Source organism: Lycium ferocissimum, chromosome 12, assembly GCF_029784015.1.
Source record: "Lycium ferocissimum isolate CSIRO_LF1 chromosome 12, AGI_CSIRO_Lferr_CH_V1, whole genome shotgun sequence".
In the NCBI taxonomy this organism is placed as follows: Eukaryota; Viridiplantae; Streptophyta; class Magnoliopsida; order Solanales; family Solanaceae; genus Lycium; species Lycium ferocissimum.
Genome location: NC_081353.1, coordinates 38,440,966 through 38,457,983, shown reverse-complemented (window position 1 = coordinate 38,457,983; position 17,018 = coordinate 38,440,966). Strand labels below are relative to the sequence as shown.

The following is a 17,018-nucleotide window of genomic DNA, read 5'->3' as shown; positions in this document are numbered from 1 at the left end:
GGTTTAGCAGTTATATCGTCTCTGTACAGTTCAGAGATGTATAATAGTCCGTACAGAAATTAGAAAAAAGCCTCTCTTTCCTTCCCAGTGGAATTTCCCATTTGCTTATCCTATAGTTTCGGATCGCGCCACATTGTGATCCGATCCGATCCGACCCGATAGTGTGATCCGAATTCGAGCTGGAGACCCAAGAGAGTAGTCCGGCGCCGGGAAACGGCAAGATCCGATACAGATCACCCTCGGCTGCCGAACTCTTAGAAGCACAGCTCGACGATCCACTTCAAATGGATAAATCACTTAAGCGTAGACAATACACTGGTGAATCATTCACCGATAAGATCCAGAGACATAAAGGCGTTATCCTTGTGATTTGTGTTCCTTTATTCCTCGTTTCTCTCGTGCTTTATGTAATGCCTACACGTTCGCCTAGTGATTCTATGGAATCGCTGAATAGGAAATTTTCGCCAAATGTTGGATCTATGAAGTATGCGGTTATATTTGATGCTGGAAGTTCGGGGAGTAGAGTTCATGTTTTTTGTTTTGATGAGAATTTGGATCTCGTTCCTATTGGCAATGAACTCGAACTTTTCGTTCAGGTAATTTTCTCTTATTTTGCCTTAATTTAATCATTTTCGCCGAAAATATGAATGAAAAACTGTTTCATATAAGCTTTGTTAATCATATAAACGAAATAGCAGAGAAACTGAATATTTTACTAAATCAACTGTTAGACTCCTCCTATAATTAAACAACTAATTAATTAATTTTTGTACTAAATCCACTTCAAATGGAGAAAACACTGAAGCGAAGACAATACAGAGGTGAAATTTTTTACCGATAAGATCCAGAGGCATAAAGGCGTTATCCTTGTGATTTGCGTTCCGTTATTTCTCGTTTCTCTCGTGCCTTATGCAATGCCGACACGTTCGCCTTCGGATTCAGTGAATAGGAAATTCTCTCCGAATAATATCGGATCTATGAAATATGCGGTTATATTTGATGCTGGAAGTTCCGGTAATAGAGTTCATGTTTTTTGTTTTGATGAGAATTTGGATCTCGTTCCTATTGGTAATGAACTCGAGCTTTTCGTTCAGGTAATTTTATGTTTTGCCTTAATTTAATCATTTTTTGCCGAACATTATGTGTCAGTTGACCAGAAAATGAGAAAATTGTAGTGTGTATATATGCCTTGTTAGTGTAGTCATAGTTTACTAGGAGCCCGTTTGGATTGGCTTATAAGTTGGCTTAGGTTTTCAACTTTTTTGAGTGTTTGGGTAAATCATTTTGTGCTTAAAATAAGCTCAAAAAAATAATTGGACCCATTTAACTTAATTTATCTAAAGCGAGCTTATAAGCTGAAAACAGCTTATAAGCCAAAAAAAATAAGACTACCCCAACTTATTTTTTTTGGCAAATTTTAAACTATAAGATTTAGGCAATTGAAATCTATATTGCGATTGACTAGCTTATAGATGATTCCTATTGTTGATTTCAATTGAATCATTCACCGATAAGATCCAGAGGCATAAAGGCCTTATCCTTGTGATCTGTGTTCCTTTATTCCTTGTTTCTCTGGTGCTTTATGTAATGCCTACGCGATCGCCGAGTGATTCTATGGAATCGTTGAATAGGAAATTTTCGCCGAATAATTTCGGATCTGTGAAGTATGCGGTTATATTTGATGCTGGAAGTTCTGGTAGTGGAGTTCATGTTTTTTTGTTTTGATGAGAATTTGGATCTTCTTCCTATTGGCAATGAACTCGAACTTTTCATCCAGGTAATTTTATGTTTTGCCTTAATTTAATCATTTTTCGCTGAACATTATGATTTTTTGGAGGTAGAAATTACGAATGAAAAAAACTGTCCCATATAAATTTTATTAATCACGAACCTTTTTATAGGCACATAAACAAAGTAGTAGAGAAACTGAATATGTACTAAATCAACTACTAGACTCCTCCTATAATGTAACAACTAATTAATTATTTTACTAAATCCACTTCAAATGGAGAAAACACTGAATCGAAAACAACAGTACGGAAATGAATCATTCACCGATAAGATCCAAAGGCATAAAGGCCTTATCCTTGTGATCTGTGTTCCTTTATTCCTTGTTTCTCTCGTGCTTTATGTAATGCCTACGCAATTCCCGAGTGATTCTATGGAATCGTTGAATAGGAAATTTTCGCCAAATAATATCGGATCTATGAAGTATGCGGTTATACTTGATGCTGGGAGTTCTGGTAGTAGAGTTCATGTTTTCTGCTTTGATGAGAATTTGGATCTCGTTCCTATTGGCAATGAATTTGAACTTTTCGTGCAGGATATCATCATTTTCCCCCCGAACATTATAGTGTATTCATATTGTCGATTCCAGTGAGATCTAGTTTGGAAACAGTGAGCTCTGCCGAACCTACTGGTCTGGCATATAGGACAGTGAGAAGATTGTGGAGTACTGTGTAATGTGTATATGTGCCTTGTTAGTATAGTCGAAGTTTACTAAGCAAGCAAGGAAATTTGGTCTGTAGCTTGTTATTTGACTAGCTTATAGATGATTCATAATGTTGATCCCAATAGAATCTAGTTTGGACGTAGTGAGTTGGTCAAACTTATTGTGTTTGGCTATAAGACCTTACATATAAGTTGAAAAAAGTAAAATACATTTTGATAACGAATAAGTAAATATATATAAATATATTTTTATAAAGAGCTGGGTATTTTGTGGGATTACACGGCATGTTGTTGTTGTATATGCATAAAGAGCTGAGTCCATTGCGTCTGACTGTGAGACACTTCTTATATGTATAAGTGGAAATGAAAATGAAAATAAGTAAATGCACCTAGACAAATCCACTGCTTGGGTTGCGGTCTCTATGAGAGAATCTACATCAGTTTAACTTAGAGTTTACTGTGGAAAAGAGCTAACTTCGTGCTAAACAAGCAGTCGTAATGACTAGCTTACCTAGTTTGGTAAATCAACATGACTGGTGGAATGTGACTACTCAATTTGTCCTGATAAACTACTCGAGGTTCTGCCTGGTTTAGTAAAAGGGAGGGGATATTTTTTCTTCTTCTGAGGTTTCATTCTTCATGAATGAAAAAGTGCAAGGCTAATTAGACAGGTCTTAAAAATGTCATAGGCCGATTGACTGTGGAATTCTGAATCCCCTTTCTCTAAATCTTGTATCTGTTGATCATGTTTTGATTGAAATGTAGTTGATTGATTGATTGAAATGTATCTCCAGTGAAGTCGACAGCCAATCTGTTCCCCTCTTTCTAGTTGGTTGCATATGAATTCCTAGATTTTGTGTAAATGCTTTCTATTCGCAGCAGATGTTCATCTATAATTGGCTTTGATGCTGCAGAAAAAACCAGGTTTGAGTGCACATGCTAGTGATCCTGCGGCTGCTGCGGAGTCTCTTTTATCACTTCTGAAGGACGCAGAGAATGTCGTCCCGCGCAATTTGCGTAGTAATACACCAGTGAGAGTTGGGGTTAGTGAACATTGCTATTCAACTAATTTCGTATAGTTGAAGTTCAAGCCTTTTAGCCTGCCCATATGCTCAATACTGATAGGTGGTCTATATAGGCAACTGCAGGTTTGAGGCAGTTGGAAGGTGATGCATCTGACAGGATTCTTCAAGCGGTAAGATTGATTGATTATATCCTAGACCTTCATCTGTTTGGGCATGTCTTATGTTAGAATTTTAAGTGGCTTTTTCTACTTAATCTTGTCAGTACTTAGAAATTATGTAAATGTGTTTTGAAGGTGAGGGATTTTCTGAAGAGCAAAAGCAGCTTCAAAGTGAAAGCGGATGCGGTAGTGGTTCTTGATGGAAATCAGGAGGGTGCTTACCAATGGGTATGTGAATGAACTTCAAGCTGCTATGAGCTTCTCTATAGACTAGATGATGAAAGCCCGTGCTAGCACGGGCCCAACACAAAAAATAGTACCACACTTTTTTTTTTTTTAGTCTGTCTAAAAAAGAATGATATATTTTTATGTTTAGAAATCATTTAACTTGAAACTTCCCTTTTTACCTTTAATGAAATGATTTAAATCCACACAAATATCTATGACTTGTTTTAGACCACAAGTTTCAAAGATCTTTCCTTTCTTTTTTAAACTTCGTGTCTAGTCAAACTATATTACATAAATTAGGACAGAAAGAGTATCTTTTAGTAAAATAATTATGGAATTTTTATTATAGAAAGTATTATAATTCGATTAATTGAAAATATCAATAAATTATTTTACTTAGTCCGCTTCTCCCATATATGACTTTTCTGGTTTGGTTCTCCAATTGAAAGATTTGAAATACACCTTCTCCTACCGAGTTTCATGCCATCATCTCTTTCTACTCAACAACACTGAAAAGCGCTTTCATGTGTCAGCATCTGCTGTAGTCTTAAATTTTTAAGTATAGACCAACTTCATCATTTTAAGAAAATATGTGTATACGTTTCTTGACCGTTTATATTTCGTCTTCTTGATGTTATTCCTCATTATTTGTGTGAGACGTATGTTGGGTATAAGTTTAAAATCTTTTGGTTTTATGACTTCGTTAGCGGTTTTTGTGTTCAATTTAAATCGTTATTTTTTTTTTTTCTGAATTTCTCTTCTTTAAATTTTCTCTAAGTGCACCTTTACCATCTTCTGAACTTATTATCATTATCCAAATGTCCTTTTTTTTTTTTTTTGCAATTGTCTCCTAATTCTTCACGTGAACCCCACCTTAAATTTTTTATTTCTACCATTGTAGAAGAGTGGGCCCCACCGTATTTTTTTTTTTTAATTTACTATTATAGATTAATGTAAATCGTTATTTCTTTTTTCCTGAATTTCTCTTCTTTAAATTTTCTCTACGCGTACCTTTATCATTTTCTGAACTTATTATCATTATTTAAATGTCCTTTTTTTTTTTTGTTGCAATTGTCTCCTACTTCTTCACGCGGATCCTACGTTAATTTTTTTTTTTTATATTTCTACTATTATAGAAGAGTGGGCCCCACCTTAATTTTTTTTTTTTTAATTTTTTTTTCTACTATATGGGTTGGATCGTCGTCCACCCACTCTTCTAGAATAGTAAATTAATCTACCATATTAAAAGAGTGGGTTGGATCGTCGTCCACCCACTCTTCTAGAATAGTAAATTAAAAAAAAAAAAATTAAGGTGGGGCCCACTCTTCTATAATAGTAGAAATAAATTTCTACTATATTAGAAGAGTGGGTTGGATCGTCGTCCACCCACTCTTCTAGAATAGTAAATTAAAAAAAAAAAATTAAGGTGGGGATATTTTTAGACTTTTTTCCAAAGTGGGGGTTCTATAATAGTAGTAAATTAAAAAAAAAAAAAAATTAAGGTGGGGCCCACTCTCCTATAATAGTAGAAATATATATATAAAAAAATTAAGGTGGATTGTCAAGACACCCACTCTTCTAGAATAGTAAATTAATCTACTATATTAGAAGAGTGGGTTGGACTTCAACAAAAAAAAAAGAATTAAATGGGTTGGATATATATAAGTACCCACCCACTCTTCTAGAATAGTAAATTTAAAAAAAAAAAAAAAAATTAAGGTGGGGCCCACTCTTTTATAATAGTAGAAATAAAAAAAATTTCTACTATATTAGAAAAATTAAGGTTGGATAAATCGTCCACCAGATCCAACCCACTTCTTCTAATATAGTAGATTAATTTACTATTCTAAGAGTGGGTGGACGATGATCCAACCCACTCTTCTAATATAGTAGAAATTTATTTCTGCTTATTATAGAAGAGTGGGTGATTTAGTATTCTAGTCCCATCCACCTTAATTTTTTTTTTTTTTAAATTTTACTATTCTAGAAGAGTGGGTGGACGACGATCCAACCCACACTTCTAATATAGTAGATTAATGTACTATTCTAGAAGAGTGGGTGGACGACAATCCAACCCACTCTTCTAATATAGTAGAAATTTATTTCTACTATTATCGAAGAGTGGGCCCCACCTTATTTTTTAAAAAAATTTACTGATCTAGAAGAGTGGGTGGACGACGATCCAACCCACTCTTCTAATATAGTAGATTAATTTACTATTCTAGAAGAGTGGGTGGACGACGATCCAACCCACTCTTCTAATATAGTAGAAATTAAACTATTATTCAACACAAGAGTTGCTTCCTTAATATAAATTTTAGCTCTTTATAGATTAGGAGATAAGCAAAAACTGAGGGAGAATGTTTGTGCTCTCTGGACTTGAATTCATTTTCTGCTAGTTAGTGAGTATAGTTACCTCTGATGTGATGTTGATTAGTTAAGTCAAGTTTATTGGATCTTTTTGCTAAGATTTAGCATTATGAGCATGATAAAGAGTGAATTTGAGCTCAAGTTCACGAAAAAGGATGACAACAGTAGATTTTCTTTTCTCCTTTTTAAGCATAAGGGAGCGGATAAACCACTCAGTACCAAACATAATCCAAACAGTGCTCCACACAGTCGGTGCAGACCTGACAATGAACTATCAAGTGGATCACATTTCCTTGCCCTCCAGCGGTCTAGCCCATGAAAAACTTAGCTAATTAAGCTACCCTCTTCCTCAAGTTCTGGTATTAAAAGCCTTTTGGCTTGCTTTGATACTGTAAGATAGGATTACGTGTGGAGTAATTCGTCCAATCTTAAAGGTGGGATTTTATCCTAATTGAGTGAGAAAATAAGGAGAGTTTTACATAAAACTGATAATTGGATATATTCCTATCCTAAAGGGAAGGTAGAGTGATTTTTAAGTTTATTCTATTTCTACCCTATGCTGGTTGAATTAAAAGAGAGAATAAGCAAATACAATGAATTCCCTACTCAATCCTATGCAATTGAACATTGCCTTAGGTCATTTTGGTGATACCAGTAATCCTGCACGAGAACCCAGAGAATGAGGATGTTAAAGAGGGACAAGGTAGACCTAAAATCAAATGAAAGGGAATTATCTCGATCTACCTACAATCTCTTGGATCCATGCAAAAGTAGCAAAAAATAGGGCACAATGGAAGGAAAAACTCTATATAGGAGATACCAATTGGTTGAGAATATGTTTTAGTCATGTTAGTACGCTTACTTTAATTCCAATGTTTTCTAGGAGTATTTACTCCTATCAGAGATTTATATGTTAGTGGAAGATATAAAGAACTTCTATATTTACTTTTATTTGTATAACTTTAGTCTAAGATGAGTTTGAAAAAGCGACACGATCAGAGAGGATTCATATAGCTAACCTTACTTGCTTGGATTAAAATGTAGTTGTGTTGCAATAATCCTGCATGACAAAAAGCAAATCAATGAATCTCCCGTTCACTTTTATCTTTTGAAACACTAGAGAGGCGTTGCACATTTGGAGTGTTTTGTTTAGAAATATTTACAAAAAGTACTTTCTGAACAACTGAAAAAAAAGATTTGAGATCTGAAAATGAAGTTGTCTTTGGATGCAATTTGGAGAATATATTAGAAAAGGTTGTGGAGGCTACTTTTTAAACTAAAATGTTCTACTATTTAGGATTATTTGCACATTTGAATAAAAATGTTTTACTTTTATTACTCTTTCTTGATCTTCAACCCAACCATATGGATTATACAATTTGTGTCACCTCGTATTTCGGTCTGACATGTGGGTCAACCAATTGTATAGCTAGCTGATCTCTTAGTTTCCGCTATCAATGCAGGTAACCATCAATTATTTATTAGGCAAATTGGGAAAGAAATACTCTGATACAGTTGGAGTGGTTGATCTTGGCGGTGGATCTGTGCAAATGGCGTATGCCATCTCAGAGTCAGATGCCCAAAAAGCTCTAAAGGTATCAGATGGAGAGGATACATATGTTCAGGAAATGTATTTAAAGGGGACAAAATACTACCTTTACGTTCACAGGTCCTTCTCATCCTCTATACAGAATTATGTGATGATATTAGAGCATGTCACCATACCCATTTTGTGCTCTCCAAATTATTCCTTGAATCTTTGATCCAACTTTTTGATCATGATAAATCTCTGATCCATCTATTTGGCAAGAACATACATCTCTTGTTATTCAGAGTTGGCTTATCTTGTGTTTTGTTATCTTTATCCTCTACTAGCTTAATGTGATCTATGTATATTGCTTACAGCTATTTGCACTATGGCTTACTAGCAGCTCGAGCTGAGATCTTGAAGGTGACCGATGAATCTGGAAATCCTTGCATCTTGGGAGGCCATCATGGTATTTACTCTTTCTCTCCTGGTGCAATGATCATTCTATGCTTGCTTCTCTTGATGGCAGTGCTTTCTGGGAGCATCATTTCTCTCTGTAAGAAGTGAAAAAGAGGTGAACAAGAGTAAAAATGCCCTCCTTCCTGACCTGAATCTTCATATCTTATCTTATTCACAGATAAGGTGCAGAAAGTAGGAGCATTGGATCCTTAATTTACATTGAGCCTGTTATGCTGTAATTTGAAAAATATGTTCTTATTTTCCGGTATTACCAAGTATATCACTGAAGATGAAAAATATTTTTTTGTAGGGTCATACAAGTATGGAGGAGCAGAACACCCAGCATCGGCCATGGCTCAAGGTTCAAACATGAGTGGTTGTAGGGAGGTAACTCTAAAGGCTCTGAAAGTGAACGAACCAGCATGTACCCACATGAAATGCACCTTTGGTGGCGTGTGGAATGGTGGAGGAGGAGATGGCCAGAAGAATATGTTTGTTGCTTCATTTTTCTTTGACAGAGCTGCTGAGGTATGAATCACTCGATTTATGATGCTTATAGAAATCTAATGAAAAGTTTTTTAATGTTCTGAATTGGAGAAGTTCTCTTCTTTTTATGTCTCTGACACAAATGTAATATGTTGTGGACATAGGCCGGTATTATTAATCCAAGTTTAGCCGTTGCAAAAGTTCGCCCAGCTGATTATGGAAGTGCAGCTAAGCGTGCTTGTGAAACTAACCTTGAGGCTGGCAAATCTGATTTTCCTCATGTAGACCCTGATAACTTGCCATACTTGTGCCTGGATCTCGTCTATCAGTACACTCTACTTGTAGATGGCTTTGGTGAGTAAACTCGGTTCATATTTTAGTTTTAAGTACACAACTATCATTTCAGTACGTTTTGAGTGATTCGCTTCCATTTTTTACTGAGCAGGGCTCGATCCTCAGCAAGAAATGACGTTGGTGAAAAAAGTTGAATACAAGAATTCCCTTGTTGAAGCAGCATGGCCATTAGGCAGTGCCATTGAAGTTGTATCATCATTGAGTTAACTGGGAAATGCAAGATCCATTCATGCAATTTTGGCTTTTAAATAGACTATGATTTTCAACTATATATATTTTTGACCTGCAGCTGTGGATAAGCCTATTGGGCTAACGTTCTGGAACAGAAGGATTGCCAGTTGGGTGCCAAAGTCCAAGCAGGTTGAGATTCTTTGTCTTTCCCTTATATTAGAGGGAATTAACAATATTGATAATCTGTTTGTAACCATGTATTATGAGAATATGCACTATATAAATGAGATCAATTTTTTAATTCCCACGCAAATTACAAAACATTAGAACTCTCAAATCACACGGCAAAATCTAACAGCAATATTTCAGCATGTGAAATATGAAGGGAAAATAACACTCTATGTCTATTTGGATAAAATCTACCCGAAATGGCCCATATTTCTAAAATTATCCGAAATGGCCCTTTCTTACATTATCATACACTCTTATGCAAGGTTGATATATTGTCTACGGTAAATGTATAATGTTGAATATTGTGTGTATAAACACCGTTGCAAAAAAAAAAAAAAAAAAAGTTGGATATGCGGATGTAATAATTTATGCTGGATTGTATATACATTGTGTACGGTAAATGTATAATGTTGAATTTTGAAGAAGATTGATTAACTGTTAAGCTTTAGGAGGTTGTACCACAGGCTTGCTAGGTGGCTTGTAGCCGTTGGGAGTTAGTTAAATATAAGTTTGCCTGTCTTACACTTTGATCCTACCGAGTTTTGGATACAAGTTCTAATTAGTGCACATTAGCTCTGCCTTCTATTTGTTATTTCAATTGAGTCCCTGTCTTTAGCTTTTTGATTTTGTTACGTACTACTATGCATCACGCATCATTGAAGGCTTGAATGGAGTTACTTTATAGCCTTAGCATTACTTCTTATAATTTCACTTTAAAAAAAAAAAAAAAATTCTCCGAAATCAATTTCGTTGTTCGTCCGTTTAGTGAATGATCTGTAGAGGAGGATCCAAAAATTTGAACTTCATGGGTTAGAATTAAGTATTCTACCCTATCTCGTCTAATTTACTGAGTTCAAAATCTATTATTTGTGCTTATTTAGTGGATCTTAAATAGTCTAAGCCAAAGTTACTTAACCGAATGAACCCGTAGCCTCTTCACAAGATTTGCCGTGATTGATATATAGACAAGTGCACATGGTGAGGAGAATTTGACTGAAAAATCATAAACAAACCCTCGAATCAAAGAATATTTGACCATATTGAATATGGCCTTAATGATTTGGTTCTTGATGCTCTACTTTAATGCAAAGGAAGAAACGTAGAATATCGGAGGATAGCACCCTAATCCTAAGAACTTGATAATTTTCTAATGGTCTTCCTTTTAACATTGCCACAAACATCACAGTATTGAGGAACTACGAAATAGAATGTACACACTACTCTATTAAATTGCTGGCAAGGTAGATGAAGATGGAAAAGTGTGACCTAGTGATTAATGAAGTGGATTAAGAATCGTGAGAGTTCGAGTTCAAATTTCAATGACGGTAAAATAATAGTAGTTGATTTCTTCTCATCTGTTCAAACCTAGTACATGTCATAGCAGAGGTAGGATATCCCCACGGAATTAGTTGAGCCTGTAATGGTGAAGGTAGCAGGTGTCACGTCCCAAAATACCCGCTAGACGTGATTGGCACCCAGCAAACACCACCCGCCAGGAGAACCATATATCATACCCTTAATCATTTACGAAAGCACTCAAAGAAAATAAGTGCAAGTCCAACAACGTTATTAATGATAAAAATGCGAAATAGTCGCCAACCAAATCCATAATCGATTTATCAAAACCAACCAACGCTAAGATAAAAAGAATCTCTAGCCCACATCCCACGCTAAGGCCATGGAGCATCTAACATAGTTACATGAGCATGAATGTCGGGCATGTAAACCCAAGATAAAAAAAATAACTGAAGTAAACTAGATAAAGTCGAAATGCCTACCTCCACGAACAATGCGGTGGGCTCCACCAAGAATGTATCCACTCACGAAATCTTCAACTACTAGCCTCATTCTCAATGATAGTATTCGCATACGGACATGCGAGTGAGTGATGTTATACATAAATATAATCCAAAGAAGATCCTCGACCCGCCACTTTAAATACTCTTGAAACAAGTGTTAAAAAATACAAACACACAACAAGCACAAAATATTACGCACATGAATATATCATTATATAATAGCAACCAAGGCCCAAACCACTATTTATCAAGTATATTATATATCTCAACACAGTTTACACTAAGGACCTGTCATAAACAAAGCAAATAAAGAATTAATCAACATTATGAATCCACAACATACACAATGTGCCAAATATGCTTGAAGCATACACAATGCTATGGAAGCATACATAATGCCCCAATATCATCAAGAAGCATACACAATGCTAAGGAAGCATACACAATGTCCCCAATATAATCAAGAAGCATACACCAATGCTAAGGGAAGCATACACAATGTCCCAATATCATGGTTCACAAATATATCACATCACAAAATAATTTATAAAGAGAGTTTTAGATTATTTGAAAATAAAATATATGCTACGCCTTAAGGACCACCGATTCTACCAAGCACACGCTTACCCCAACACATGGACCAGGCAGACAAAACATATTTTTAAAACGGGTTTTGAAAAGCAAGTATCCAAAGCTTAAAGTCTCACTTACCTCAAATTCACAATTCAAGCACACTTTCCAATAATTCAAAACTGCGTTCTCGAGTCTCCGGATTTCCTTAAACTACGCAAAAATGGATTTAGAATGGTCAAAACCCTTAGGGTAAACCACTTCTATATTTTTAGAGGCTTAAATGGTTAAAGTCAAATTTTAAAGAGCGAAAACGCCCTCTAGTCAATGTGTTTAAAACCCGATATGTTTTCGGAAAGGCCTTAACGAGAGGATTCCAACGATATAGAAGTCTAAAATCTGACGCTATTTGCCCTTTCAAATCAATGATTTGATTGAAGAACCCTAGAGCTAAACTTTCTCAATTCCTCAAAATATCCCTATGTTTTCACCATAAAGATTCACCCATAATTATGTAATAAACTTAAATAAAAGATTAGAGTCATTACCTTGATGATTTGGGATGAAAGGTCTTATTTTTATACTCTCTTTTCCTTTCTTTTTCTCCCTTTCTTTTCTTTTCTTCTACTGTTTTTCCCTTCTCTGTTGCTCGTCCTTTTTTTTTTTTTTTTTTGTTTCTTTCAGTTAGTTGTCACGTCTAATGGCTTAGACCATCAGACTTTTAAAGCCCCTCTTTTTTTTTTTCCTTTTCCTTTTTGGGCTTGGCCCACTAAATTTCCTCTTTTCAATTTTTTTTTTGCTAATTTCGATTTTTTTTTCTTTTTAATTCCTTTTAGCTAAAATTACTAAATAAACCCTTATTTAAAAATTGGGTTAGTACATTCTCCACCACTTAAAATAACGCTCATCCTCGAACGGATCTAGATCATACATGTCGCGTCAAATAAATGAGGATATTTATCTTGCATATCCGACTTGGACTCCCAAGTAGCCTCCTCTGCCTGATTACGCCATAACACTTTGACTGAATCTACCTTCTTCGATCTCAATTGTCGTACTTGCCTATCAAGAATAGATATGGGACCCTCCTCATAAGTCAAATTCTCATCGAGCTCCACATCCTCTGGCTGAATCTTATGGCTATCATCACCAACATATCGTCTTAGCATAGACACGTGAAATACGATTTAACAACAAACGCCTCGTGGTAAAGCAAGTCTATATGCCACCAACCCAATTCCATCCAAAATCTCATAAGACCAATGTACCTGGACTTAACTTACCTTTTCCGACCGAATCTCATAACTCCTTTCATGTGGATACTTTTAGAAAGACTTTTTCCCCTTCATGAACTCCATATCACGTACTTTCTTATCTCGCATAGGACTTTTTGTCTCGTTTTGTCTTGTCCGGCCGTTCTCGTATCAATGCAACTTTTTCCAAGGCTTGTCGAACCAAATCGGACCTAATAGTTGTGCTTCGCCGGTTCGAACCATCCAACTGGTGAACGACATTTGAAACCATATAGAGCCTCAAACGGCGCCATCTGTATACTCGATTGATAGCTGTTATTATAAGCAAACTCTGTCAAAGGTAACTGATCGTCCCAATGACCACCAAAATCAATCGCGCAAGCTCTAAGCATGTCCTCTAAAATCGAATAACTCGCTCGACGTCCATCGGGCCGTGGATGAAAAGTCGTACTCAACTCGACTTCGTGAAACCCAATGACTTTTGAAAAGACTTCTAAAACTCATTAGTAAATCGTGCACCTCGATCGATATTATAGAAATAGGCACACCATGAAGTCGTACTATCTCACGAAGGAAATATTTGCTAACCGATCCGTTGCGTACGAGTAACCCGAACCGTATAAAATGAGCGGATTTTGTAAGTCTATCTATAATCACCCAGACTGAGTCATGTTTCTTGAAAGTATTCGGAAACCCTACTACGAAATCCATCGTAATCCTTTCCCACTTCCACTCTGGGATAATCAAGTTTTGCATTACTCCACCGGGTTTTTGATGTTCATATTTGACCTCGCCGACAATTTAAGCAACTTGTCACATGTTTCAAAATATCGCCTTCATACCTTTCCACCAATATAATCCACGCAAGTCTTGGTACACATCTTAGTAGCACCCGGGGCGGACGGAGTATCGCGAGCTACGAGCCTCTTCAAGAATTAGTTCTTTCACATCACCCACCATAGAATACACAACGCCTACCATGACAACGTAACATACCTTCGCCATCAATAGAGAATGACTTAGCGCCCCTATTTTGCACTCGATCTCGTAGTCTAGCAAGACGGGATCTTCATATCGGGCAAGCCTCGACTTGTCCCACCAAGGACGATTGTGCCACCATACCTGCAAGTAACCTGCCCTGTATTGTATGATCAATCCGAACTCCGCGTTTGGCCAATGCTTGAATATCCTTAGCCATAGGTCGTTCTTCAGCAGTAAATCGGGCCAAGCTACCCATAGACTTTCTACTCAAGCCATCTGCCACCACATCCGCCTTACCAAAGATGATACAAAATCGTAAGATCATAATCTTTAAGTAACTCTAACCACCGTCGTCGTCTCAAATTCGCATCTCTTTGCTTGAATATGTATTGCGTACTCTTGTGATCGCATAGATTTCGCATGGCTCACCATAAAGATAGTGACGCCAGATCTTGAGTGCAAATAAAATTGCGGCCAATTCTAAGTCAGCGTAGTCGGATAATTCTTCTCATGTTTCTTTAGTTATTGAGACACATAAGCTACCACCTTGCCATTCTGCATCAAGACACAACCCAATACGACTCGAGATGCATCACAATAAATGGTGAAACCACCCTTATCGCAGTAAGGTCAAAATCGAGTCGTAGTCAATGCAGTTTTAATTTTTGAAAGCTTTCCAACATTCATCCGACCACCGGAATACCACACCTTTCCGAGTTAAACGTGTCAACGGAGCGGCTATCTTCGAGAAACCCTCCACAAACCTCCCGTAATATCCGGCTAGTCCCACGAAGCCGCGTATCTCTCGGGAGTAGCTGGGTCGAGGCCAATCTCGAATCGGCTCAATTTTCTTTGGATCAACTTGAATCCCATCTCGGACACCACGTGTCCTAAAAAGGAAACAAGTTGCTCAACTAGAACTCACATTTTGAGAACTTGGCATAAAGCTTTTGTTCCTTAAAGTGGTCTCGTAGCACAATTCTCAAGTATTGTCCATGCTCACCACTCCAAGAGAAGTAAACCAAAATATCATCAATGAACACAATCACAAAATGGTCTAAGTATGACTTGAACACCCCGTTCATAGGTCCATAAATGCTCATGGGGGCATTAGTCACCCCGAATGACATCACCAAAAATTCGAAGTGCTTATATCTCGGTCCGAAAAGTTCTCGAGATATCCCTGCCTCGATTCTTAATCGACGATAACTCGATCTCAAGTCGATTTTGGAAAAATGAGAAGCACCCCGTAGCCGATCAAACAAATCATCAATACGAGGCAATGATACTTATTCTTGATCGTCGCCTTGTTCATTTCGTAGTCAATGCACATTCTCATCGTGCCATCTTTCTTTTCACAAATAACACAAAGCGCACCCCAAGGCGATACACTAGGCCTAATGAACCCTTATCAAGTAACTCTTGAGTTGAACCTTTAATTCTCTCACAAATTTCAAGAGCCATACGATAGCGGGAGGAATCAGAGATAGGTCGAGTCCCCGGAACTAAATCAATGTCGAACTCGATTTCTCTTATCGGGGTAAAGCTGGTAAATCTTCCGGAAACACATCCGCAAATTCACGAACAACAGGAACACTGTCAATAGTAACATTCTCCGCTCGAGTATCATGAACGGTAGCAATAAAACCCAAACACCCATGATTAATCATTCGGCGTGCCTTTACATAAGATATTATTTTTCCTTGAGTCACAGGAGTCATTCCTTTCCACACTAAAGGTTCTTCAAGAAAATTAAAACGTATAAGCTTAGCATAGCAATCAACCGATGCATAACATGATGCCAACCAATCCATGCCCATAATCACATCGAAAGCGACATCGGTAACACACATAGATCAACTACGTGTCCCGCCCCGAATAGATCACACAATCTCTATAAACTCTATCCACTAATATGCTCTCCCCCACTGGGGTTTCCACCACATATGGCACATTAATAGACTCAACTCCCCGTTCTAAGAATATAGCAAAAGAAGGAGATACATACAAATACGTAGAATCGGGATCAATAAGAGCATATGCACCATGAGAATCGATAGTAATAATACCTGTGACTACTGCATTAGATGCCTCGATATCCTGTCGGGTCATAGTAAAGAATCTCGGCGGTCCACCACCTCCCTGAGCAACCTGAGCACCCTATCGACCTTGTCCACGAGCACCCCGAGCCGCCCCTACCGGGCCGAATCCGACCCCCGCGTAGCCGTAGTTCCCCTCGCAACGCCGTAGCTCGACTAGCACCCTAATTTCCTTTAGGACGGTATTTAGTAATATGCCCCTTTTCACCACAAGTAAAACAAGCCCCATCTGCCCCAAAGCAACGACCATTGTGATTTCTACCACGCTTAGAACACTTCGGATGATAACCCAACCGACAGAGCCGCTACCCTTCCTCTCGCATCCGCCGGCCCCGTCTAACCGAAAACCACTAGAAGATCGCACCACCGATTCCCGACCGAGCAGTCCGGACCGCCCACGATAAAAACCACTCTTGCCCCCGTACGGAGCACCACTAAACCTACCCGTGTTACGTGACATTTTGCTTTCACGCTTAACTTTGTCCATCTCTAGATAGGACTCGTAACAGAGAGCAGTGTCAACTACATCTGAATAGGTACCATATCGCACATCTCATACTACAGGACCACGATAGCGATGCTCAAGTCCATCCACGAATTGTCTCACCTTCTCTCTCGGATCCTCAACCAAAGAAGGCACATACCCGGATAAATCGGTTAAACTTGGCCTCATACTCGTAATGGTCATAGTTCCCCTCGCAGACATTATCGAACCGACGTCTCATGTCATCTTGCTTGCTTAATGGAATAAACTTGTCCTTAAACAAAGGTGCTAAAAATTCCGACCAAGTAATAGGTGGTAACCCCGTTGTCTACCTCTCGAATCGAAATCCACCAAGACTCTGCAGACCCTGA

The 17,018-nt window shown here is 37.6% G+C and overlaps 1 protein-coding gene across 3 annotated transcripts; it reads left to right on the top strand.

The window, feature by feature from the left end:
* Positions 1 to 41: 41 nt before the first annotated feature.
* Positions 42 to 9,535, top strand: LOC132041208 (apyrase 2-like). Of its 3 annotated transcripts, none has more exons than XM_059432044.1 (9): positions 42 to 596; positions 3,366 to 3,494; positions 3,590 to 3,646; positions 3,770 to 3,862; positions 7,696 to 7,901; positions 8,138 to 8,229; positions 8,530 to 8,747; positions 8,870 to 9,059; positions 9,151 to 9,535. In XM_059432044.1, the coding sequence occupies exons 1-9, from the start codon at positions 285 to 287 to the stop codon at positions 9,264 to 9,266; spliced, it is 1,413 nt and encodes a 470-aa protein (XP_059288027.1). In that variant the 5' UTR covers positions 42 to 284; the 3' UTR covers positions 9,267 to 9,535. The 3 variants fall into 3 exon arrangements, with proteins under 3 accessions (XP_059288027.1, XP_059288028.1, XP_059288029.1); XM_059432045.1 differs by lacking the exon at positions 42 to 596 and adding an exon at positions 949 to 1,094; XM_059432046.1 differs by lacking the exon at positions 42 to 596 and adding an exon at positions 1,628 to 1,777.
* The last annotated feature ends 7,483 nt before the right edge of the window (positions 9,536 to 17,018 follow it).

Excerpts from the sequence above, each read along its gene's own strand:
- LOC132041208 (XM_059432044.1), top strand. The coding sequence starts at position 285 with ATGGATAAATCACTTAAGCGTAGACAATACACTGGTGAATCATTCACC. Across the intron at positions 3,647-3,769 it reads CTGACAGGATTCTTCAAGCG|GTGAGGGATTTTCTGAAGAG; the intron begins GTAAGATTGATT and ends TGTGTTTTGAAG. Across the intron at positions 8,748-8,869 it reads TCTTTGACAGAGCTGCTGAG|GCCGGTATTATTAATCCAAG; the intron begins GTATGAATCACT and ends TTGTGGACATAG.